Below are 26820 nucleotides of genomic sequence, written 5' to 3' on the forward strand. Positions count from 1 at the left end.
TGCTGGTACTTTCAGAAAATTATTGAGTCTCATTTGAGCTTCCATTCATAGTTATATTATGCACTCTCAAGAGCATCTTTTACTTCTAATCCCTCGGTCAGACAACTTATTTAAGAGAATTTGTTTAACTCCAATAATCTAAATATTAAGGGGCGGTTTGGATACTTGGAAATATATTATCTGTGAAATATATTTGTGGCGTAATACATTATTGCATAATATGTTACTTGTAAATGGATTGTTATTATTTTAGTAGTATTTGGAGGCAACCTGGGAAATATATTATTATTGTTTGCTATCCAGAAGAAATATAGGAAATGCATTACCAATATTTTATCAGCACTTACCTATAAACTATCATTTCTTTCTCTTTTGTCACAAAATTCCATTAAAATGCAGAATTATCATTTCCTTCTTTTTTGTCACAAAATTCCACTAAAATACTAAATTAAAATCATCATCCCACCATTCTAAAAGGATTTCTAATAATAACATTATCACCATTCTAAGAAGATTTTCTAATAATAACTTGTACCATTTTACAGTCATGACACTATTTCCTACTTATTTTAAGTGCCTTTGGCACTTATACGCAATCGCATGTTTTCTAACATGACATTGATTTCAACGTGATAAGTCATTGGAACAATATAATTGGAATAACATGATTTTAATATGATAAGCCTTATTTTTATTTATTTATTTATAGAAGTCTTTCAAATGTCTCTCTATATAATTTCAAATAAACAATAAATTTATGATACTAAATTCAAAATCTGAAGAATACGAGTTAAAAAATAGGATAAAGTTTGATTAATAAACTAGAAGGTTTGGTAATTGTAGTATAGAATTTTGAGGTATTGGAGGAGACTAAAGAGGTATGTTATTTCAATTAAGATTTTAGTAATCTCTCATGAGGATTATGTTGTGTGAAATTTTTTATTATGATTGTGTTGTGTAATTTATCATTGATTACTGATTTTTATTTTTATTATTTTTGTTTTTATATGACCTTCAGATGAGAAGACGAGGTTAAAAAGGGAGAGATCACATTATGTTGTGTGAAGTTTTTTATTATGATTGTGTGGTGTAATTTATCATTGATTATTGATTTTTATTTTTATTATTTTTGTTTTTATATGACAGTTGATATCTTCAGATAAGGGGATGAGCTTAAAAAGGGGAATGACTTACTATAAAGAGTAAGGTTTAGAACATTTTTTTAATGAGGGATAGATTAGACAAAAACGCATGTGAAAGATTTCCCAAAATTGCCCCTTACTCTCGTAATAGATTTTTCACTTATCACCGTGAGTAATGGATTTACTGATTTTTTGGGAAATCGTGCTTAATCTCTTTCCTTTTCCATACGATTGAGTGTACCTGGTGGAAATGACATATTTTCTTGTAATTTATTGTCACGTAATAGACTTTCAAGTACTCAAACGGCCCCTAAAGAATTATTAGATGATTATTTTCAATTTGTTTTTGAAATTTAAGTTGTTTTGATACTTAAATCTCATTATCTAAAAATTGAATCATTTGTATTCAATATCGGAACATTATTTTTTTCTAAGTGCATAAATGTCACAACTATTATTATATATATAAAAAAAAAAGGAAGTTACAAGTAGGAAATTTTTTTATTGAAGTTGATCGGTTACATTCAAATTTAGGGTCATGAAATAATTCTATGTGAGGTTCTACCAAACGAGTAAATGGAAATTCTACTCTTGTATCTTTTCGCTATTTCGTAAACTTAAAAGATTTTCTACTCCATTGGGAGTAATACTATCCATTTACTTCCTCATGTGCAACACACGATAGTTATACCTTTTAGATCCTAATTTTAGGGACGTAATATTTAATAGGCTAATCTCAATAAAAAATATTTTTGAAACCCTCTCTCTATGTACTAGAAAAAACTGATGTCTCAAGATTATATAGAAACCATCCAAATTTTTAACAGCTAGATCAAAGTATGACAAAAGTCAAAATTTAAATTTTTTTTTTTTTTTGTTGAAAATAGTCATGTAGTAATTTTTAAAGAAACTTATGGATACCTTTTTGGAATGTACTTTATAGACATCCAACTTTTTATACTTTTTACATCACACCCTTAATTTAATTTAATTTTTTTTGCTTTTACCTTTCAATAAAAAAAATTTAATACGTTAAAGATTAAACTACCATTTCAATCCTCTCTCTCTTTCTCTCTTCATTCGAAATGGAAAAGTGTGTGGAACCTTTTTTTTTTTTTCATTGTATTCGCTATAGTCTAACAATAAATGTACAAGCTTCTTCCTCCCAGCTACAAGCTTGACACATTTTATGTCCAGTGACATTTTTTGCTATGTTCTTTTGGTTCAGCACATTTATTGTTAGACTGTGGCAAAAATAGTGAAAGAAAGTGGACAGGCACAAAAGCGTGTCATACCGGATTCTAGCTTCAAAATTTCAAAAGCCTTACTACTGGATCGCATTTTCCCATTTTGGGCTGAAACAGAGATTGAGATTAGGGGGTACAAGGAGTCAGGCGGAGAGAGATAGAGATAATTGAAATAGTAGTTTACTTTTTTAACATATTAATTTATTGACGTGGAGGGTAAAAGCCAAAAAAAATATCAATTGAGTTAAGTGTGTGTGCTGTGAAACGGATAATGTCAGTAAAGTACATCCCCATGGGTAGACATTTTCCCTAATTCGTATGTGGTTCCAAACATTTTGGACCGGATAAGTCTTCCGAAACCGGATATGGGAGTGAGGGAGTAGATACAGATTATGCTCCCGCGGAGACATACTATACGCGCGCTTTTATAAAATGGCGCCTCTCTATCTCCTTTGGTGACCCAAAACAACTCTGTGACGGACAAATTAATCCAACCACTTTCCTCTCTTTCTTCCCCCACAGTCCAAAACCCAGGCCAAGGCCAAGGGTCTTCCCTGTTCATGGGAGAGAAAATGAAGAGACCTTCAATGGCAGAAGAAGGGTTTAGAGAGAAAAAGTGTGGAAGATATTGAGAAAGAAAAACTGGGTTTCTCGATTCAAGGCTCGCCCAACAAAACCCGAGGCAGCCATGGATATCGACAACGAAAACCCATCTTCAATGGAAGATCAGGCATCATCAACAAGGAGACCTTCTCCTTCTCTGAATTTGCCGCCGGGTATGTCAAGAACGAATCTGTCCATTGAAACTCCGTCTCCTGCTTCGTCTTCTTCGTTCTCTTCTTTTCCCTCTGCTCGTCGCTCCCTGTGCTTCTTAAGCACCAGCCCATATGGATTGAGCTCGCCTTCTTCGTCGAGAGTCACATATAGTGATCGGTTTATACCGAGCAGATCTGGTTCGAACCTTGCCAATTTTGCACTTATCGACCGATCATCTTCTTCTCCTTCGACGTCTCATAGCTCTAATGGTGGTGAAGGGAAGGAGGATGGTTCGGGGGTTTATTCAAACTTGCTGAAGAGCGTGCTCTTTGGAGGAGATTCGGGGGTGATTTCGCCTGCAACTCCAGAGAAGATATTTGGGTTTGGGCCTGGAAAGTACTCGACTTTGAGCCCACCCAATAGAAATATTTTGAGGTTCAAGACAGAGCATAGGAGAAGTGGGTATACTGATTCGCCTTTTTCGCTTTCACCAGTTGGAGTTGATGGGGCATTGTCTGGGATTGTTTCAACTCCTCCTAAGGCACCTCGCAAGGTCCCTCGATCGCCATATAAGGTCTCTCTCTGGGTCCCCCATTTAACAGGATTCGTGTATGCTTGTTTTCTGGAGATTTCTACTCTACCATGGCGTTATCCTGAGTCTGTTACTGGATTTTGTGCTGCTTTTGTTTGAGACTCTTATCATACGGTTTTGTTTGCTTTTATGATAATCGTTTGCCTGTTTGCTGTATTGTCGATGTTATTGGCTTGATTCTTGTCATGGGTTTAATTAATTGATGTGTTCGAGTGGTGCTCTGGGAACATACTTAGCTGCTTTCTCTGTGAGTGTGAAGGTTTTTAGTTACTGCAGTTTTTGTTTGTTGATGTTTTGTATGAATCTCTTATTTGCAATATGATGGCTCCTTGTTCTCTTAAGTTATCCCTTTGCTTGGCCTGGTGAATTAGAATCTTATGCTCACTTTTTGGTTCTTAGAAATTGGGTTGCAGCTAATTCGGTTATGGTTACTATTGAGTTTATTGATTTCGGTTATTTACAGGTGCTGGATGCTCCTGCTTTGCAAGACGACTTCTATTTGAACCTTGTGGATTGGTCGTCGCATAATGTACTGGCAGTAGGTTTGGGTACATGTGTTTACTTGTGGAGCGCTAGTAGTAGTAAGGTGGTTATGTTTCTTTTTTATTCTTTGAATTAACAATTTTCTTCATTTTAGAGGTTTAATATGCACTGCCCAACATAAATCGGTGTGAAATATATTTTTGTCAGAAATGGGTATAATCACTTTGGTTTTTGGATTTCTCCTATTAATTGCTTCTACATCAAGTCATTATTTGGGTTGTGCTATTTATAAAATGATCAATTTCTCTAACAAATTCTTATATTCTCACCCTGTAGGTGACAAAATTGTGTGACTTAGGAGTGGATGACAGTGTTTGTTCTGTTGGATGGACACAGCGAGGGACCTACTTGGCTGTTGGAACAAATCTTGGTGAAGTTCAGGTTACTTTCTGCACAAATTATTTCATTTCCACAGATAAAAGAGTTAAATGTTATGGAACAATGTTTCTTACCTGGACCCAATCTCAAGATAAAAATATATTAAAGTATGATAACTTGAATGCTGCAGTCAAAGATTGCTTGCTTGTCTGCTTTAGCTGGGAAGCCCTTTTATATAGTATTGATTTAACCAGATGTCTATCTGGTCTAGGATTGCAAAGTGTATATAGTTATTAAAAGTTTCTGCCCATTATTTCTTCTTCTTCAGGAAAGCTATCCTAGTTTCTATTGTGGTAAAAATGTCCATTTGAAATCGGAAACATGGCAAATAATTGTGCCAATACATGGTACAAAGAATTGATGATCATTTTCTGTTTAGTCTATCTTTTTAAACTACTTAATTATTGATATTACCAATCCTACATATGCAGGCGGGAGAGCTTTGAGATATCTATTTATATTGCTTAACAGAGTTGATGTTAATAGGAAACTTGATAAACATCTAAATGACTAAGAGCCTTAATATGGATATGGATGGCGGCTAGTTTAAGATGGGATATAAACAAAACTGTGAGCAAACTACATATGCAAAGGTCATATTTCTGAAGAGGAACATTTTTGTGGGGAGTATGATTGACTGCAACCAACAAGACGGACCTTTTTCTTTTTCTCTTGTGATTCTTGAACTTATTGATGAACTACTGCCATCAATTTTTGGTTAATGCCACAGGGATTAATTTTTAGTAGTCCATCACTGCTTACCCCCTTATTGATGCACTTTCAAATTGTACATGTTATGGAAGCCATTTTGTGGAGTTCTTAATTAGTATCAAGGATCTTTATCTATGAAAGAAGTCTCAAGTGACATTATCTGGAAGAGAAGATTATGATGTCTCTTCATTTGCACTGAAAGAGGTTCTGGAACTTAACTTTGTTATATACAACTTCAGACCTGGCTTGGAGCACCATAATAATTTATATAACAAAAACTATGATATACTTTTATCATCAATTCCTATCACTTATCTCGGGAAGAGGCTTGGCAAAAGAAAATGAAGGTCCCATGCCCAAGCCTTTTGTGGTTCTAGGCTTGAAAGCTTTGGTTGGATTTGATACTATGGAAGTGGTGGGAAGTCAGCTTCATGGCAGATGCTCTTTATGCCTTGGATATGTTGATTTATTCAATGTTGAAGTTCTTGGATTGGAGTATCATAAATATTGACTTCAGGATATACCAGGCCTCTCATATGAAGAGGAATTGTTTGACTGTAAAATTCATCTCTCCAAAGTTGACATGTTTACTATTTCCCTGAGATGGTCTCATGGTTGTATGGCTTCTAAGAACTGCTTGTCAAATCTCTCTTGATTAAGTTTTACTTCTCATATAAGCATTTCATTAGTATTGCTTCTCAAGTATCTTTTGATGAAGTTTTAATTGTTATATAAACGTGTAATAAGCAACAGTGGAACACTATGTTCATTAGAGTACGCCTCTAAAAGTAGAGAAAGGGCTAAACATGAAGAATTCCTGCAACCGAATGCTTCAGAAATGGTTTTGAAATTGAATATCAAAGAAGCTGGCCATAAACGAATAGTTTGAAACAAAAGAGGCTCATGACCCATTCTCAAGAATTGGTTTTTGAGATAGCCCGGAATACTCTGGTTCCCTTGCAAAATGCTTCTTGTATTACTTTATTGATGGCCTTTTATAGAAAGAGAAGGATTAAGGAAGCTATCCTGCTAAGAGATATAGTTCTGACTGTTAAGAAAGCTACAAGAATGTACTATCCTGCAAAGAGAAATAGCTCAGAGTTAGTGAATGGGGGAAGGGGGGGTAAGGGTTGGTTTAAGGAAAAAACTATGTTACTTTATGATAGAAAATAATTGACCTGGTTTGGAAAAAGTATAGAGAAGTTTGGAAGGAGGATACGTAGAAAATTTTGGGGATGCAGGTAGGTGTTCTAGAGCTGAGGTATTTTTTGAAACTTTGATTTGGGGGCGAGTAAAGGATGCACTTTGCCCTTAAAATTATTTATGCAGATTATATTCAAAATGACTCATCGGAAAATTCTACACACTCCATATGTTACTACAAATTCAATACAATAGCAATAAGACTTTCAGATCGTAGTGGGTGCGTGGAAGTAAAGTTATATAATAGACATCCAGTATAGAAAGGATAACTTGAACATGCTGTCTAGATTTAATATTACTCCAGTGTAGAAAGGATAACTTGAACAGGCTGTATTACTCATCATGGATGCATTTGATTTAGATGCTTTTCTCAATCTAGATCTGTTGACTAAATACTAGAATGGTCTCCTTCGTGTAGATTTGGGATGCAACTCGTTGTAAAAAGGTAAGGACCATGGAGGGACATCGCTTTAGAGTTGGAGCCTTGGCTTGGAGTTCATCCTTATTATCATCAGGAAGTCGAGATAAGACTATTTTCCAACGTGATATACGGGCTCAAGAAGATTTTGTGAGCAAACTCACTGGTCACAAGTCAGAGGTAACTATGCTCTGCATTTTTGCCCCTAAGAAGTATTATGCTTGTGCAAGCAGCTTCTGCAATCCTTACTTTTTATTGCAAATAAAGAAATATATGAATATCCTTTGAAATATAATGATCATTGGTTATGATGCTGTCTACATAGTTGTGCGTGTATGTGTATGTGTATGTGCGTGCGCGTGTGTGTGCATGTCCGCGCATGTGTGTGTCTGTATAGATGGATAGATGGATAGATTGATAGATACTATCTGTTCTGCATGTATTTGTGCTTGTATCTGTGGGGTGGGTTGGGGATGTGATCATGGCTATGTCTCCATCATCATAATTTTTGCAAATGTTTGTATTCTTAGCCTCATTCCTGTCTAAATAAACAGTTGTGTGCATTTTGTTGTCGAAACTATGAAGATATGTTGCATTGTTCTTTTCAGTAAATTCAGTGCTAGATAGATAGGCAACATGAAGGGTTCAAAGGCGTCTATTGTATCTTAATAAGTGAAGATGAAGTTTCAAATTACATTTTCTGTATTCGGCTATTTATAATTGAGACTAAGATGTGGTCAGCATTATCATTCTACTCCAAAAACGATATTCAAACAAATTGTGGCCTCATTCAAACAAAGTGTGGCCTTTGAAATCCTGTATAATATTATTTTTTTAAACTTACAGCATATTAATAAGATTTTGTTTTGTCTTATTTCAATTTGGAGGGCGTGCTTGGTAAGTATGAGTCTCGAGCTTACTTTTTGAATGAAGTTCCCTTAATGCCAGGATGTGAAATTGGAACTTCATCTGTATCCCTTATTTCATTTTTTATCTTTTACTTTTTATTTTTTTTATCGATGCCCATGAGGGGAATATTTTGCCATTTATTAGTTATGATTTTTTTAGTAGTTCCTATCATTTAGGTTTAATGCTTTTAATTATGTTACCCCATGAGGAAACAACTTCACTGTTTAGGTTCTTGGTAACTATAAACAAATTCCTACTAACTTCAAACATGATGGTACCCGTAAGTAGTTGGAGTTCAAACACTGGTTTCCCCATTAGCTAGCAAATCTGCTATAATGGGGGCCTGGACAAAAGGGAAGATGGCAAAAAGTTGCCTGCTTGGGTTATCTTTAAGTGGGTATTTCTTGTTGCCTGCCTGGAAAAAAAACCTCACATGTGGGTGAGAAATGCCTTATTTGTAAAGGGCTTTCTTTGTGCCTTCCCTCTTTTTATTCTAACCTCTCAATTGCAATGATCAATGTCTCTATGGTCCAACTCATTCCAACATGGCCTGCATCTTTTACCATTTAAAGATGCATCTATTTCATTAAACAAATACACATATCAACATGTGCATTATTTACTAGATCACCATTTATCACATGAACATGTAAATGACACAAAGTGATCTACTGTTGTTATCATTTCTATCTTTTCCTTCTTTTTTCTTTTTAATTTTCCTTTTGCATATTTACTATTGCTTTTCCCTTTAAGTGTTTGTAGTGGGGTCTTTATGCTTGAATACTTGAAGGGTGACCTATGAAGCCCATATTTGTAGCCTAGAGTTTTCTAGGTTACAGGTTAAATGGCACCAATACTTCTCCCCCTAAGTAACATGCTTAAGTGTGGTACAAAATTATGATAGAACAAGAACATGACACAAACCAATTAGCCTTCTTTTGTTTAGTCTGTTGCTTTAAATCAGTTGCTTTTCCCAATTAGAGATTTCTTAATAACTTTATGTATGCCTATTGTGAATTTTATATTTGCTTGTCTGGGCCAATAACGTATTTGAAGGACTTGACAGAACCCAATAATGGCCCTTCAGATACGTCTGTAGGTTAGTTGTGAACGGAGGGAGGGAGATTTTTAAGTAACTTTAAGTGATCTATGAATGGCATTTCAAAAAATAAGGTGAGCACGATTTCCAAGTTCTAAAAGTGTCAAACACGCGTGTCATTGCATGTTGACATGTGTTAAGAACCATGGACATGAGTGTTCAAGTTATGCTGTCCGTCCATAGTGATTGCTGTCTCTGTATAATTCTTCGATAATCTCATCATCATTATCCAAGCCTTATCCCAATATTTGGAGTCGGCTATATTTCTTCCATAATCCACTCCATGATTCTTCCATAATCTACTCCATGATTATTTGGGTCGTCTATTTCATCAAGCAGAGACACAAATCAACATGTGCATTATTTACGAGATCACCATTTATCACATGAACATGTAAATGACACAAAGTGATCTACTGTTGATTTCATTTCTATCTTTTTTTTCTTTTTTCTTTTTAGTTTTTCTTTAGAATATTTACTACTGCTGTTCCCTTTAAGTGTTTGTAGTGAGGTCCTTATGCTTGAATAGTTGAAGGGTGACCTATGTAGCCCATATTTGTAACCTTGAGTTTTCTAGGTTATAGGTTTTTTTTTTTGAGAATGACTTGCTAGGTTATAGGTTAAATGGCACAAATACTTCTCCACTTAGGTAACACACTTAAGTTTGGTGCAACATTATGATAGAACAAGAACACGACACTACTATGACAAACCAATTAGCCTTCTTTGGTTAGTCTGTAGCTTGAAATCGGTTGCTTTTCCCAATTAGAGATTTCTTAGTAACTTTGTGTAAGCCCTTTGTGATTTTTATATATGCATGTCTGGGACAATAACATATTTGAAGGAGATTGTAACGTATCTGGGCAAACATTCGTGTCAGAAACCAACCCAATAATGGCCCTTCAGATACGTCTGTAGGTTTGTTGTAAGAGGAGGGAGGGAGAGTTTTAAGTGATCTATGAATAACATTTCAAAAAATAAGGTGAGCACGATTTCCAAGTTCTAAAAGTGTCAAACACATGTGTCATTGCATGTTGACATGTGTTGAACCATGGACATGAGTGTTCAAGTTATGTTGTTGTCCCTACATAGTGATTGCTGTCTCTGTATAATTCTTCGATAATCTCATCACCATCATTGTCCAAGCCTTATCCCAATTATTTGGGATTGGCTATAATTCTTCCATAATCTACTCCATGAAATTGTTGCATTAGCTTTGAACCATACAGAATCCTCAATTCCCTGTGGTCAAATGTTCCAGTTTCAAATTTCACAGCCTTCATCCTGTATGACTACCTCCCCCCCCTCTTTTTACTTTTCTAAAGTCTGGCTGATTCTTTCTTATCTTTGGCAAACCAGAAATGAGGTTTAATTGGGTCCTTCTAGGGCAACGATGCCATACTGCTTCTTGTTCCTCTTACATGGATGTTCTTGCAAGAAAGTCAACCAAGCTAATTGCACTTCTATATGTAGAGTTCTTGGGGAATCTGTTCTTTGTAAAACTCAAGTGATCATGTCCTTATTGCTTCTCTTCAATGATCTTCATTTTAGCCCAAGGTAGGTTTGTCCTTTTACACCTTGCATTAACACATAGTTATAGGGATCTCCCAAGAAGATGGTCGCTCCAGCTCCAAAAGCTCGATCTTCCACTTCGGGACAAGGGATCTCGATTCTAGACGTTTTTTGTCTTTAGGGACCTTGATCCACAAAATTCAGGATCTAGATCCCTGCTTAATTAGATCTGGATCCCTCTTATCCAAATCATCGGTCCATGAGTAAGCGGAATCAAGCCTCCACAATTGAGTTTCTTTTACATTGGTATCGAAGATTTCCAGCACATTTCGAGATTCGTTTTACAATGGGAGCGTGGATCACTAGCATATTTGGTTGTTATATCTGGATCACTAACATTTTCATCGAACACTAGATCTTCTTTGATGCTTGAGGACTGAAATTTGAATTCTCATTTTTGGGTTTCTAGTTCCACTTCGCACTTATGAAACACACTCCAATGATGACAAAAATTAAAAAAAATATTTTTAAAAAGAAGATTCTTTGTATATAATAATTGTTTTTAAATTCAGAAAAAGCTTTAGGGCACATTTGGTCGGGGAAATATTTTCACGTGAAAAATCCCCTCTTGTGGTTAGGTGGGTGAATATTTCACACCAATTAGTTGTTGCTAGTTGGTGTGAAAAGATGCACTGGGGCCAATTGGTGTGAAAATACTCCCGCACCTAAACACATGAGCGAATTTTTTTCACATGAAAATGTCTTGGGAAATATTTTCACATGCCGAACGTGCCCTTAATCATATTGTTCAATAGACTTCGTTCTCGAGCTAGAGTACCCTAGTTAAGTCCTCTTGGGAGCGTCAATTTTAAGCTGGATGGACCTCGATCCCATATAGTTTATCATTTGCGGCCCATATAGTTTATCATTTGCGGCCAATTCTTGTCGGTTCACTGGAAATCCTTGGGATCCCTACCTTTGGGAAAGTTTGTCCTTATTGCTACTGTCTAGGTAAATCTCATTCCATCTTCCCTCGTCCTTCATAACAACAGTTTCTCCTACAGTGTCTGAATTTCTGTTCAGGGCCAAACCCGCCATGCTCAACCTGAGCCTGACCACGATGGTTGGACTGTGGTCCACCGTAGGAACAATGCACTCCTTTTCTCTTTGGCTTCCACACCCAAAGTCTCCAACAATCCATAGGATCACAGTAAGTCTCTACCACCCCACCATACTCTGGGGACTTCCATCTTGAATTCCCAAAGCACTCAGGACCATAATCAACCCGAACTATGCTTTGTTGCCCTCCCCCCTCATCTCCTCGAGATCCCCATCAAATCAAAGACAAGGGTAAGGCTCCCATCAAGGTGACGGCTCACATGCGTCACCATTCTTCCTCCAAACCTTCTTCTTCATCCAACCGTTCACATCTCCCCACCTACTCCCACGCATACTACGATATCTGTTACTCCCGGCCACCTGCTTTAAATGCAGGTCGCTCCTTGGAGCCCCCTAGCAACCCAATCTCCAGCAAGCCGCCCAAGTCAGTCTCATCTTCCCGCCCTTTTACCTCCTTTCTCACTAGCACATTTCCGAGGAAGGATAATGGCATTGTCCCCTCTTCAACTGTGTCGCCATTTGGAGCTCCCCTATCCCCAACATTAATTGCAGCCTCTAAAACCCCTCCTCCCAGACCTCCACCCAACCTTTTTCTGGATAGATATCGCACACCTCGTTCCCCACTTTTCCCCATGTGTTACACACCTTGCCCCCCACCATTCCCCACGCGCCCCTCCATCTGCCAGATTTAAGCAATCAGTCACTTTTGTCTCCATCGCCCCCCTCTATTCGCAATGCGTCGAGCCACTTGCCAGATCTCAGCACTCAGCCGCCTCTTACCCCTTCTCTCCATGCCCATGAGAACCCTAGCACTACTCCCACTCTCTCCAATGATCTTCCCCAAATATCCCATAATCTCTTTCTTCTCCCACCCTCATCCCCATCCTCGGTTTCTTGGACTGCCGTTAATGGATCACATCAACCCCAATCTCCAACATCTCTATCTAGGTGTTCTTTCCTGGTTCCTTCACTCCAATCCCCGACCTTTCCAACCAACTCCCCATATCCCCTATCAAGCACTCCCCCTTGACTCCCACTCCCCTTGGAACCATACAGTACACCCCCTTCCCCTCCCATGCCTCTAAGAGAAAAACAGAAACCTGCATACCCAGGGTGGTATTACTGCCAAGCAAATTCCGGCAGCCATCCTAACCCTCCGCCAACTCGAGCAGTCTCGGAACCCTGCCCCATTCATATACCAACCACGGATCTACACTCAACCCATGCCCAATGCCCAGGATTCCCCTCCCCTTATCCAGGCTCTTCTCTCCCCCCCCATTCCCCCCAACTTTGTAAGCTCAGAATTCTCCCCGGACAACCCTTTATCCTCTAGCCTCCATGCCACCACTCTCCCCAATCCACCTGGCACAAGTCTCCATCACCCTGATTTGGGCGACCTAGAATCTCTGCCTCTAGAAATGAGGTCTGCTTTACACGGAGACCAAGCAACTGGCGGCCAACTCCCCCCTTGCATTCCTCCTCTAAATTATTTCTTTCCCCCTTCACCTTTGATTTCTCAGCTGTCGGTTGAGCCTTCTCCCCATCATAACCCTCTCCCACTTTCCTCTTTTGATCCTCAGATCCCACCTACCCCTCGTAACTCCTTTCAAGAGTCGGATTTTAATTCTAATATTTAATCCTCAATATTAGTAGACACCAGCGAACAGGAAAGAATGGATAGAGGAGCCCCTCTACTGCCGGATATGATAACTGATGTTGGCCTTGCCTTTTCTGGAGAAGTGGATGACCGTACGGGCCAACTCCGAGCTAATGCAGGTGCCCCGCAGGTAACTCCTCCCAAATCCTCTAAAAAGTCCAAGGAGGTTGATAAGCTCCGATCTGGGATTAATTATGGCATCCCTCGAGCATCAGACCAGCTGATCTCCCTCACCTCTATCCTTCCCCTCAGCCCCACCAAAAGTAGATCCGCCAGGAAATCCTCCTGCCACCCCAATTCTCCTTGATGAAGGTCCTCTGCTGGAATATTAGAGTACTTGGGAGCCACGCCAAGAGAATGGTTGTTCTCTCTCTTGTCTACTCAAACTTCCCTACAATCCTTGCTCTCATTGAGCCTAAACGTCCTTTCCCCGAGCTTCCTTCTATTAAGGAAATCTGGGGCCATAACCCCTGTGCTTGGGCTGCAAACAGGAGGTACCTGGGTCAACTGGAACCCAAGCATCCTCCAAGGGTATCACACCCAAGCTCTCGACTTTTCTGTCTTCATCTCTTTCCGACGTTTATCGGACAATTTTCTTTTTCAAAGATGCTTTGTCTACAGTCCCGATAACCCCACTCTTAGACCCAATATGTGGCTGGAGCTCTCTTCCCTTTCCCCTTGTCTCTCCATTCCTTAGATTATGGGTGCTGACTTCAATACTGTGAGGTGGCCTCATGAAAAATCCAATGGAGGTAGCCTCAACTCATCAATGCGAGCATTCTTTGATTTCATTGAGGGTGTCCCCCTCATTGATATCTCCCTCTCGGGAGCTTCCTTCACTTGGTCCAACCATGCAGCCATTCCCATTCTTACCAAAATTGATAGATTCTTAGTAAACCAAGCATGGGAATCTGCTTTCCCAGGAACTCGCTCCCGGTTACTTCTTCAGACCATAAGCCTCATCTTGTTAAATACCAATCATGCTTTTATCCCTAACAAGCCTTTTAGACTAGAACTCCATTGTTGGAAGACCCGCCTTCCTCCCCCTTTTTCTTTCTGTCTAGTCTTCCTCCGTTGACGGTTGGACTGGCTTTAGACTCACTCGTAAACTTCAACTTCTTAAAGCTGCTATGAAACAATGGAGTAGGAATCTTCCCACCAACATTAGAATCCCTATTAGGAATTTTTCGACCTTGATTTCTGGCTTGGACGAAGTGGAAGAATCTCGATTTCTCGCCCCCAAGAAAGAGGAGATAGGATTCAAGCCAAAATAGACCTAGCTCAAACTTTAAAGAAAATAAATTTTCTGGCACCAGAGGTCCAGGATTAAGTGGCTCAAAGAAGGAGACAGAAACACAGCTTTCTTTCACAAAACTGCTAGCTCTAGACGTAGGGGAAATGCAATCACAGTAGGTACTCAATCCTTTTCTCAGCCAGCACACATTAGCAGACTCTTTATTAGATTTTTCAAGAATCTGTACTCCAAGCCAACTCATTCCCGCCCTGTCCTTGGTAGTATTGCTTTCCAAACACTCTCCCCTACTGGCTCTGCTAGTCTTGAACGCCCTTTCTCCTTGGAGGAAATCAGGAAAGCGGCATTTGATCTCCCTAAAGATAAGGCTCTAGGTCCATACGACTTCCCCATTGCTATCTTCCAATCTTTCTGGGACACCACATTTCCAGACCTCTTAGCTCTTTTTGAAGAATTTTTCATTAGAGACAGGCTCAACTCTGCACTCAATTGTACCTTTCTAGCCTTGATCCCCAAAATTGAGGGAGCACATAGGATGACGGATTTCCATCCAATTAGTCTTCTTAACTCTTCCTATAAGATCCTGGCTAAGGTCTTAGCATCCAGGCTCCAAGAGGTTGTTTCCAAAGTCATTTCCCCAACTCAGTCTGCTTTTGTAGCCAACAGACAAATCCTTGATGGAGCCCTAACTGCCCACGAGGGCATCCACTCCAGATCTCTAACAGGTCGTAAAGGTCTCATAATAAAGTTGGATTGGGAAAAGGCCTATGACAGGGTGGACTGGGAGCCCCTTGACTCCATTCAAGCTCGTATGGGGTTTGGTCCCAACTGGAGAAACTGGATCTTAGGATGCATCTCTAGCCCTGCCTTTTCCATACTCATTAACAGTTTGCCTGAAGGTTTCTTCCAGGCCCAAAGAGGGCTCAGGCAGGGGGATCTGCCGTCACCTTTCCTCTCCACCTTTATTGGGAAACTCTTCACCCAAACCTTAACAAAACTCTATGACAGTGGCTCTCTGTCTGGTTTCTAAACATCTCCCTTTGGCCCTACAATCTCCCTTCTTGTCTATGCAGATGATACCCTTATCTTCTATGAGGCCAACCCTATCTTCTGTGAGGCCAACCCTACCCAAGTCGACTGACTTTGGAGGTTCTTGAGAACATTTGAACTACTCACAGGGATGAAAGTAAATCTAACTAAGACCAAAATGCTTGGCATCCTAGTTGATAATGCAGAACTGATGAGCCTAGCCCAACGTCTAGGTTGTGCCTTTGAATCCCTCCCCTCTTCATACTTAGCTCTCCCCCTATGCTTAGGCAAACCTAGAAATTTACCTCTTGGATAATCTCATTGAGAGATTCACCTGGAAATTTACCTCTTGGAAAGGTTGCTTCCTTTCTTTTGGGGGAAGAATCACTCTTATCAGAGCCACCCTAGCTAGCATCCCAACCTACTTCATGCCTCTTTATAAAATCCCCATCTTGGTTATCCAGCACTTGGAAAATTTGATGAGAGATTTTCTGTGGTCAGGTGTGGGCGATATCAGGAAAATTTACCTGGTCGCCTGGGACTTGGTCTGCTCCCTTAAGAAATTTGGAGTTCTAGGAATTAAAAACCGTAGAACCATGAACCTTGCCTTACATGGGAAATGGTGGTGGAAGTTCTCCCCTCAGCCCCTACTTTGGAAACAAGTTATTCTTGCAAAATATGGAATGAATAATGGAGATTGGCTTCCTAGATCACCCTCACACAGATGTTCTGGGGCATGGAAGTGCATATCCTCCACCAGAACGCCTTTCCTTAATCAAATCAGATTTCGACTTGGAAATGGTCTCAGAATTAAATTCTGGACTGATCTCTGGATTGGTCGCACTCCACTCTCTATAAAATTCCCCACTCTCTTCCTGGTGGCCTGCCACCAAGAGGCTCTGGTTTCTGATTACGCCACATTCTCAGGTGATAATCTGATTTGGGCACCCATTTTTAGGCGTCATCTTTCTGACCAAGAATCTAATTCTTTCACGTCTCTCCTTCTGATCTTACATTCCTTTTTCAGCCCTCTTCGACCAGATTCTTTACTCTGGTCACCTTCCCCATTCGGGCTCCTTCGCAGTCTCTTCTTTCTATTCTTCTCTCCTCTTGAACCAGATCCCCAAGCCTTTGCTTAACCAAACCTGGTCCCTACCAATACTACACAAAGTTCAGGCCTTCATTTGGGACCTTCTCCAAGGCAAAACTCTAACTTTAAACCAACTTCAAAAAAGAGATTCTCCTTCCCCAAGAGGTGCATTCTTTGCCTCCAAGAGGAGGAGTCAATCCCTCACCTCTTTATACACTGTGAAATCTCCTTTCTCCTCTGGTCTTCACTCCTCACTCTCACTTCCCTCATTTCCTTATGGGCCAAAGCAATCCTCTGTTTTGCCAACTTGTCTATTTCCCACTTCCTAAACAATTGGGACAGCCTGCTTTACCTATCAGCCCAGACACACGGATCCAGACCTAACTGGCACCCCCCTCCCTCAGGATTTCTTAAGCTGAACAAAAATGGGTCCTTGCTAGGAAACCCTGGCCCCTCGGGAACTGGTGGTTTACTTACGGATGCAAAGTCTATCATATGGACCTTCTCAGAATATATTGGTTTCCAAGATTCCACATTTGCAGAGGCTTCGGCCCCCTCTTAACAGGTCTCAAAAAGGTGGGCCAGTTGGCTACAGCATATCAAGGGCTTATCGTTGAGCCAGACTCAACAAACATTGTTCTTTGGGCTACACAAACATAAGCAGCCTCCTTGGAGGCTCATTCCAATTTTTTAGCATATTTTCTTTCTGTGCAGCTCACTTCCACAGGTCTCTTTCAATCCCATTCTTAGAGAGGAAAACACAAAGGCTGTTCGGTTAGCAAAGGAAGGGGCCTCACTTGGTGCTGCTGCATCTCCAAACCTCTGATTCTTTTTCATCTCTCGCCCACTGAAATCCTCTTTCTTTTTCCTTTTTTCTTCTTTCCCTCTTTCTCTCACTGTCTATTCCTCTTTCTTGTTTTCTTCTCATCTTAACTGCTATTTCTATTTTGTCTTTGGCCTCTCTCCCCCCCCCCAAAAAAAAAAAAAAAGGGTCTGGGGTTTTAAAGGTCTGGTGAGAAAAAGAAAGGCAAAAAAAGAACAAAAAAAAAGAAAAAAAGTGAGAGTTCTTTATATCCGTGTTCTGTTTTTGGTACTTTTACCATTCTCTTAGGTACATAAATCACGTTTACACTTTTTTGGGACTTTCCTTGCCAGTAGTGTCCTTTAATTTATCTACCCGCCAGGGTAGAGCTGTTAGACGAAGCACTGTAAATCAATCGAAGCACCCGTCAATACTTAAGAGACACTTCGGCAACTGGTCAATCTCAAACTTTGGACCCCAGGGGACAACAAGAAGGCCGAAAAAAGCTCCCCTAGTCATTACATGGACCTGTGAAGATTAGAAGTATACTGAGACCACCTCCCCACATTGTTTCATATATTGTTCTTTTTGTGTTAGATCCTTAGATTAATTCTATCTCTTCTCTATCTTCTCAACCCTCACTCTCCCTCTTTCTGCTCAATCTTTTCTAATCTCTATAGTTCTGCATCTGTTTGTATTTCTGAGCATCCAACTTGTGGGTTGCCGTCTTTTCTGATTAGTTTTTTGTATTTACAGTTTTTCCTCTTTCAATACAAGTTAACCTTTACATAAAAAAAAAAAAAAAAGGATCGCGCTCCCTTCATATCGAGATCACATCCCTTTAACTCACAAGATACGAATCTCAACCCCTTTCCCACTTAACTTCGTTGCATCTCTCGATCCCACTGTCCCAATCATGAACTAGGATCTGACCTCGCTCCCAATCCCGGTAACTATGCATTAACATGAAAAAGGGAGCATTAAAAACATTCATCATGCGTGAAGCTGATGCTACAGTTATCAATATCACCATCTTCTGGGCCTTATCCCAACTATTTGGGGTTGGCTACACGAATCTTGTGCCGCCATTCTGCTCTATTAAGGGCCATACCCTCAGGCAGACTTCAGGACTCATGAAAAGATGTGGCAAAATTTTACGATATCTCTAGGCTTGGGTCTAGCCATGGCGGAGTTAAGCTGATGCTACAATGAACTAGAATTTGATTAATGTATTCCTCCTCCATGCAAAGCACACACATATTAGCCAGAGCAAAGCTTCTGATTTGAAATCCTTCACAGCAATTGTTAAGCCTCTTTCAGCCTTGGTAACTAAAATGGGAATTTCTCCTCAATACCTCATTCATGGTTATACATAAGTTTAATAGAATAAACACTATACCCCCATACAGTTCTATCCTTTATTCCTGTACTTATCATGTATCCCAGGCCTTTCTTTACTCATCACAGTACTAATATGAGGGTTAAAAGATCTTCAGCTCCTTAATGTATCTTTATTTTTTCTATATTTGCATGATCAAGAGTTTAGTAGATAAAACCATGTTTCTAGATTCCTAGTCCTACATTATGAGTCAGAACATGAGAAAAGCTCAGAAGTTATTTATGACATTACATCTAGGAAATGTGGGCAATGTATCATACCATGATTAATTTCTCAAACATCTATTGTGGTTGGCAATCAATTGTACACGTGTTTTCCGGATTTCCTCCCTCTTCCTTTCTCTGTGTGCGCACGCGCGCGTTTGCCCACATATGTGTGTGCATTTTTGTGTGTCCCTCTTCACTTTACCAATAACTGAGTTCAGGGTAAAAAACAACTACCAAATTTAAACATGACATACATGCCTTGGCTTCCATCAAATTATTCGCTTTTGGACATTCACAATTCCATGTATTGACTAAATACAAGAATGATGAATTCTACATGGATGGCCTAGCCAATGGTCTGAGTCCAAACATTGGCCACAGATAATGTGTTTGAGGGAGGGAGGGAGGGAGGGAAGGAGGAGAACCCATTACATGTTGTTCTTCCAAGAGGAACCTTGGAACTGACAACGATAGCTGTGGGGAAGGAGTGAGGGAGGGGGCTGCTCAATGATTGCTTAGCCACTGTCCTTAGAAAGTCTTCTGAGGGAGGGGGAGAGAGAGCACACAAAAGGATGGCCATTACATGGTGTTCTTCCAAGAGGAACCTTGGATCTGCAATAGCTGTGCTTGGTGGTTTTAGGGAGGGAGGAAGGTAGGAAGGGAGGGAGATGGATTTGGGGGAGGGGGAGGGGGATGCTCAATGATTGCTTAGCCACTATCCTTAGAGGGTCTTCTCTTTATTTAGTTGAGACTTGAGAGATAACATACAAAAGGAGGGAGAACTCATTACATGTTGTTCTTCCAACGAGGAACCTTGGAGCTGACAATGATAGTTGTGCTTGTTAGGTTTTGGGGAAGGGGGAGGAGAGTCACTGAGGAGGGCGACCCAGCTCTACAAAATGACCAGGCTTACATTCCAACATGTGCAACATCTTTCGCGATGTTGAATGCGATCAGTTTAGCATAGATTGAGGATCTTGTCCATGATGTCAGCAATCCTCCACGGGAATGGTCATGTCCATGGGTCCACCGAAAGACATTCCAGGAATCCCCTTCAACAATGAGTAGACCCTAGTGTATTATGCTTTACTACAATCCCAGACCCGTCCCCCGCTCGTTCCTTTGGAGGCCCCCTAATCCTGGCCAAACCAAACTTAATTTTGACGGCTGCTCCCACAGCAACCTGGATCCAGCTGGTAAAGGGGGCATCTTTAGGGACCTTGATGGTGTCACTCTCTTATCCTATACCTGCCCCATGGGTCTTGCAGACTCCACCACGACAGAAGTCCGAGCACTTTTGGAAGGCCTCGAATCTTTCTATTCCTCTTGGAGCACAGTCTTGGTTGTAGAGGGTGACTCTAAAAATGTCAGCTCCTAGGCCTCATGCGAGGCCACCCCCACTTGGAGGCTCATTACTATTTTTGATGAGATTTTTGACATCTGCAATCGTATTTAGGTCTTTTGGAGTCATACCTGGCGGGGGGCCAATCATGTGGCCGACGCACTGGCTAAGGAGGGCGCTTCCCAAGCCATATCGTAGAAGACTTTGTTTCAGTTCCTTTTTGCTTTACTGATGTTTTCTGGGTTGTATAGCATTTTTTGACATGGCCTAAGGCCTTCTTCTGTCCCTTGAGGAAAATATTTGTTGTATATTGTACAGCTCTTTTACTTAATACAAAGTTAACAGATTAAAAAGAACAAAAATGAGTAGACCCATGAATTCCTGAAAGCACAACTTAAGATCCATAAGAAGTGTTTTGGTTTCTTTCATCATGTTCTGGGAGGGGCAAATGGGGGGTGAGTAGGGAGTACTTGTTTGTCGAAGATTGATAAGGTTTTACTTATTGCCTAAGTTCAATGTCCTGTATAGCTTTACCTTATGATTAAATGAAATAATCTTTGTAAATTACTGAAAGAAACATGAAGTGCGTTGGCTTCAGCATTATTACATTCCCGCTTCCCTCCGGACTAGCGAAAGCTGTTGACTGTTGCTCAAGCGGCCCCTGGCTGCTTTCTCAACACCTGAGGGGCATGGGTGTTGGAAGAGCTAAGTTTAGGCGTTGTCCTTTTGAGCCAGAGCCCGAGAGATCTAGGATCCAGCGTCTTTTGTTTTTCTTAGAAGAATCTTATTGGCCTTGGTCAATATACTATCAAAATCTTGTCACTTGCACCCTTTTCTGTAAGAATAGTTATAATTTTTTCCTTCTACAGGCTCTTTCCAGGTTTTCTTTACAGCCATTCGTTGTGTAATATATGCATTTCTATGCTATTGCTTTATTTTATTCTTAATCAATGTGTAGGCATTTCACAAAATTCAATGTTTTGTAAGCTTTTCATGTTGCATTTGTTTCACTATCTATTTTGAACTTCATGATAACTAACTGGTGCTCTTGATTACTAGGTGTGTGGACTCAAGTGGTCATTTGATAATCGTGAACTGGCATCAGGGGGAAATGATAATAGAGTGAGTGGTCTTCTATATTTCTCCTCCATTCTAGAGAGAGATATACTCTTTAAAGTCAAGCTTGTTGCTTATTTTAATTGAATTTGTTTCTTCTTTATAGTCTACTATTCTAGTGAGAGATATTTGTGGTGCAATCAATTTCCTTGGTCATCTTAATTGATATTCTTCTTTCATTTATTGTAATGCAATTTTGGGGACAGCTTTTTGTTTGGAATCAGCATTCAACACAACCTGTTCTAAAATTCAGTGAGCACACAGCTGCTGTGAAAGCCATTGCATGGTCTCCTCACATGCATGGGCTTTTGGCTTCTGGAGGTGGCACAGCAGACCGATGCATACGCTTCTGGAATACGACCTCCAATTCCCATCTAAGTTGCATGGACACTGGTAGTCAGGTAAACGTTTCCTACTTTATCACGTTTTTAGTTGGGAATTGCTATTGGTACCTGTTGTTTTGCTGTTCCTACCTGAATTTGTGTAGGAAACAAAGAAACACTGTTTGTCTGGTATTGTCACCTATGCTTTTTGGGTGAGGGTGGAAGCAATATGGGCACCAATAGAAATTATTACCGGTTCTTCTTGCCTATTTATTTTTGGAAGTACTAGTTGCACCCGTATGTTTTTGCACCCGTATGTTTTTGCACCCATGTACATGTGTGAAAATCCTAGACATCCAGGGTTTTGTGTGTTCTACTGTATGGGTGGTGATTGCAAAGTCCAAATTGCAAAACCCTTTGGTATTGTGTATTTATGTTGAGTTTCTGGATGCTTGCTTTATCATGTGCAATTTACCCTGTATAGAGATATGGTCAATAGTTGAAAGCTTTGATAAGTAGATACCTATATTTCTATGAAGAAAATATTGCGGGTTGCAGTTGTGTTCTAACTCTTTTTCTTGGGCGTGGTCATCTTATAAGCATTTTCTAGCTGGAAGACTTTATATACTCGTTATTCTTTACTACTGAATAAAAACTCGTTTGGTGGAAAAATTCATCTGAATAAACTCAACTTGTCCTATGGAGAAGTTCTCAAAATGAAAATTCAGGATGTGTCCCAGTTTTTCCTAATATGTGTGTGTATTTGATTCGACCAATAGATGGTCTCTTCCCATGCAGTTGCACTGCAGATCACTTATGTGTTGAGGTGGGTTCGATTCCCTAACACATGTATTCTCTCTCTTTTATAATTCTACACTAAAATATTTGGGAAACCTCTTTTAATTTTTTTTTTCTTTACTGTTTGCCTTGGCGAGTTGACTTGGTCTTTTGCCGAGTTGCCTACTGAGTTCAAGTTTTAAAGCTCTGTTCTCGAACCTTTCTCTACCACCTCTGCCTTTTTGTTCCCTATAAAAGTAGATTCATGGATTCTTACCTCAAGTCCCCACTTTACACATCCTGGTAGCTCTTTACACATCCCGGTAGCTCTAAGCCTCAAGTGCAGTTGTGTTTATGGGCAGTCGTGAAAATAGGCACTCTTTAATAATCAAATGGAACAATATCCAAGTTCTTGTTAATAGTGGCAAAAGAGGGATTGTTTTTTGTTAGAAATTTTATCTGTAAGGCCAAGACAGGGTCTTTTACCGATAAGCGGGGTTCCATTCCTTAACTTGCATTGTGGATAGTGGCTTGCCAAGCTGGCATGAAACCGACTTAGGGAAAAGGAAATGGCAGTTTTGTTGCTATGGCTAAAAAAGGGGTCGTCCAAACAGGACCCAATTGTCTACAATTAATAAAGATGCAAATACATTTGGACAAAGCTAATCATTCATAATTTGAAACTTTCTGGATTGGTCCCTTAGTATGACATTGGATGGCCCAGGTCCATGCATTTAGCTCAGCTTGTTCCATTACATGTAATCAGTATGATCTCAGTTGTTCTCAAAAGGTAGCTTTCAGTTATAGAATTCCTCATGAGTAATACTTTTCCTTATAACGGTGAATGATTAAATTGGCTTCTTCTTATATTTGAAATAGAAGACTTGAAGGTGATATTAAAATGACAAAGCCTACTCTTATTTCCCAAAAAAAAATTTGGAGTGTCCACTGTTCATTAAACGTGATTGTCAAATCTTGGATTTCTCATAGCCTACTTACCCCTCTCCCTTCTCAACCCAGTTTACTCATTTGTATTTTATGGCTTCTGTTTATATTTACTTAGTTTGCAATTATATATTGTCGGCTTCCCGTTTCAAATAGTCAGCTCATGCAATATATGTGTCCAAATGTGTAAACTAAGATTTGTAGTTTCAACAAATACTGTCCATAAATATATATATCAGAGAGATTCTGCTCACTTAACTTTAAGAATAATCCATGTCTCCCTCCGGATGTTATTATTGTTGGGTCATGATTTTCCCATTTAAGGTCAGACTAGTTACAAATATCTTATTTCCCTTTTTGGTGACTGCCACCCAAAGACCTGATGTTTTAAGAGCCTGCCGAGCATTGATTATAAACCCTCATCCAATATGTTGTGCAGGTATGCAATCTTGTTTGGTCAAAGAATGTGAATGAACTTGTTAGCACTCATGGTTACTCTCAAAATCAGATAATTGTGTGGCGATATCCAACCATGTCAAAGGTACTAAACTAACTGTCCATGCTTTTCTCAGTTTTTTTTGGTTTTTCTTGTGTGTCCATCTTTCTATACGAAAAAAGATGCTGATTAGTGTATGCTGCCTTATTTGTACAAACAGTTAGCCACACTGACTGGTCATACATTGAGGGTGCTTTATCTTGCCATATCGCCTGATGGGCAGGTATGTTATCAATTTGGTGAAATGATGAATAAATAACAATATAAGTTTGAATCAACCATAAATATGTTTGATGTGTGTGTTGATCTCGTCGAACTTCTTGTTCAGACTATTGTGACAGGTGCGGGAGATGAAACACTTCGGTTTTGGAATGTATTCCCTTCTCCTAAGTCTCAGGTAAGTGCATCCTTATCAGAGCAAGGAAAAGATGTATTCGAGATTCTTGACTTCTCTGAAAATTATCACATACTCTACACGATTCAAGAACATTTTTGGTTTTATGGACTGGTCATTCTAGTTAAAGGGAAAAGACAAAAGAGCCCAAATTTATTAAGAATCTGGTCATTTTAGTGTTCGATTAATTCCATTTTTTGAATGCTCATTTTAAATTTTGTTAATCTTGCAAAGCTTGTGAAACAAGTGTACCCTGAATTTGTTAACCATCAAACCATCTTGCTGAACACCATTCTAGCCTTATTTCTTTCTCTATTTATATGCACAAAACCGACTTCCCTATCGCTAAAAAGTTGTTTTATTTTATCAAAGGCTGTACACCAGTACACCAATGATAATATTTGCTAAATCTCCGTCAATAATATTCTGGTACTGTGGATGAATGCATTTAAAACCTTGCACTACTGCCTTAAGTTCACCTTCATTGGCAGTACACAGATTACATGATCCTCAAAGTATCATGAGAACATTGCTACTATCATCATGAAGTATACCTACAATACCAGCAGGGGCAGGATTACCTTTTGTTTGATTAATTAATGGTGTAGAACATTTTCTATTTGCAGTTCATATTACATAGATATAAGAAATATGTTGGAAAACTAGGTTCCACCTATGCGCCTTCAATTACTGAGAAATTGCACGAGTATTCATCTGCTTTAAAAGCTTCACTTGCTATCTTTTTATTTGAAAAGACACCCTGATTCTAATCTATGGCATCATATGTTTCTCCATAATGTGACCTCCCAAAGGAAACGATGTTCAGAATTTTCTCTTCTTAGTCAGAGAATCTTGTCCAAACATAAATATCGTGTCAAAAACAAGAAGAGTACAACATAATTGTCATGCCACTTTTCAGAATTTGAACTCCTGTCATCCTTTTCAGAGCCTTTGAAGATTTATATTTTGGTATCAAAGTTTTATTAATCAATTTATGGCATTGTTTCCAATTGTCTTGAAAATGTATTATCCCCTCCATGTGTTCCAATATATATATATATATATATATATATATATATATATATATATATATATATGAGATTGGATTTTCAATATTATATATTGTCCCTAACGACCTCTTTCATTGCAGAATACCTCCCGTGAAATAGGAGCCCGGTCTCTTGGACGAACACATATCCGATAACAAGAAGTTTGGCCCCATGTCAACCAATTTGGCCAAAATCTCATAAACCATTAACAGAAGAAAAGAGAACCATTATTAACAGAAGAAAAGAGTGCCTCCATTTCAATTCAACTGATTTGAGTCTCTCTCTCTCTCTCTCTCTCTAACTGGTGACCTTGATGAGACACTACATGTCACGTTGTGGCACCCGCCACCCCGAGAGGACCACTGCCTGGAGCTCTCTTTCTCACTGACACACACCCACGCAGCCAGTTGCATCAGCTTCTTGATGGCGGCCAAGAAAAGGGATCTTCTCTACCATACCTACGATTTGGTTTCTTAATCCTTCCAAGGATTTCAGCTAAATGGGCATCCATGCTAATTGTAATATTGACAGTTCTCTTCGAGATGTAGATATCAAAGTGGGGTGGAGTTCAACAGGTTACTGCCATACATAAAACACGATGGCCCTCTTTTGTCTTTTCCAATTATTTCCCTCTTGGGTCAGTCAAAAACAAAATTTTGTATCATATTTATGTAACTTTTCCATTTATGAAGCTTGAGCCTGTCCCATGATTAATCCAGGAATGTTGTCGTTTGTGATTAAAGTTCGGCAGGATGCCACCATGTTGTCAACCACTAGAATATGCGGTTGGCTGTCTTTATATTCTTTGCTTACTAGTTTTATTGGGAATACCAGCTTGTGAGCCTATGTATTGAGCTTGTTCTGGTCCAGCCACCTGAAAGGTTGTTCAGAATGGCTAACTGCCTCTTGACTAGGCTGCCTTTTTTAATTTAGGGCACTTTTGGTTCTATTTTCATGTGAAAAAACTCCCATATGATTTGGGGTGGAATTTTTTTCACACCAAATGACCGTCAATTGGTGTGAAAAAAATGTGCTTGGATCCATTGGTATGAAAAAATTATCATACCCAGTCACATGAGAGTTTTTTTCTCTTGAAAAAACTTTAATGGAAGTATTTTGATGTGTGTACTCCAAAGGAAAAATTGAATTCGTTCGAAACAAAAAAGGAGCTTTAAAAACCATTTTGGGCCTACTAGAAATTTCAACCAGTGGATTGTTTGCCACTAATCGATGTGGTCCATAAACAAGTTCAAACAATTTGGGAAAAGATAGATAAAGTTTACAGATTTGAAAGAATTTCATTTTCAAATTTTG

At 39.4% G+C, this 26820-nt stretch overlaps 1 protein-coding gene across 1 annotated transcript; it reads left to right on the forward strand.

Annotated features, from left to right (window-relative positions):
* The first annotated feature begins 2840 nt into the window (after positions 1 to 2840).
* On the forward strand, positions 2841 to 26224 carry LOC18443624 (B-type cell cycle switch protein ccs52A). The gene is made up of 10 exons (XM_011628538.3): positions 2841 to 3719; positions 4201 to 4323; positions 4557 to 4661; positions 6991 to 7170; positions 21466 to 21528; positions 21729 to 21923; positions 24007 to 24108; positions 24224 to 24286; positions 24392 to 24460; positions 25608 to 26224. The coding sequence occupies exons 1-10, from the start codon at positions 3078 to 3080 to the stop codon at positions 25659 to 25661; spliced, it is 1596 nt and encodes a 531-aa protein (XP_011626840.1). The 5' UTR covers positions 2841 to 3077; the 3' UTR covers positions 25662 to 26224.
* Positions 26225 to 26820: the final 596 nt, after the last annotated feature.

The sequence above is a fragment of the Amborella trichopoda genome, chromosome 5 (genome assembly GCF_054954075.1).
Source record: "Amborella trichopoda isolate Santa Cruz 75 chromosome 5, AtrichopodaSantaCruz75HAP2 v2.0, whole genome shotgun sequence".
Classification (NCBI taxonomy): domain Eukaryota; kingdom Viridiplantae; phylum Streptophyta; class Magnoliopsida; order Amborellales; family Amborellaceae; genus Amborella; species Amborella trichopoda.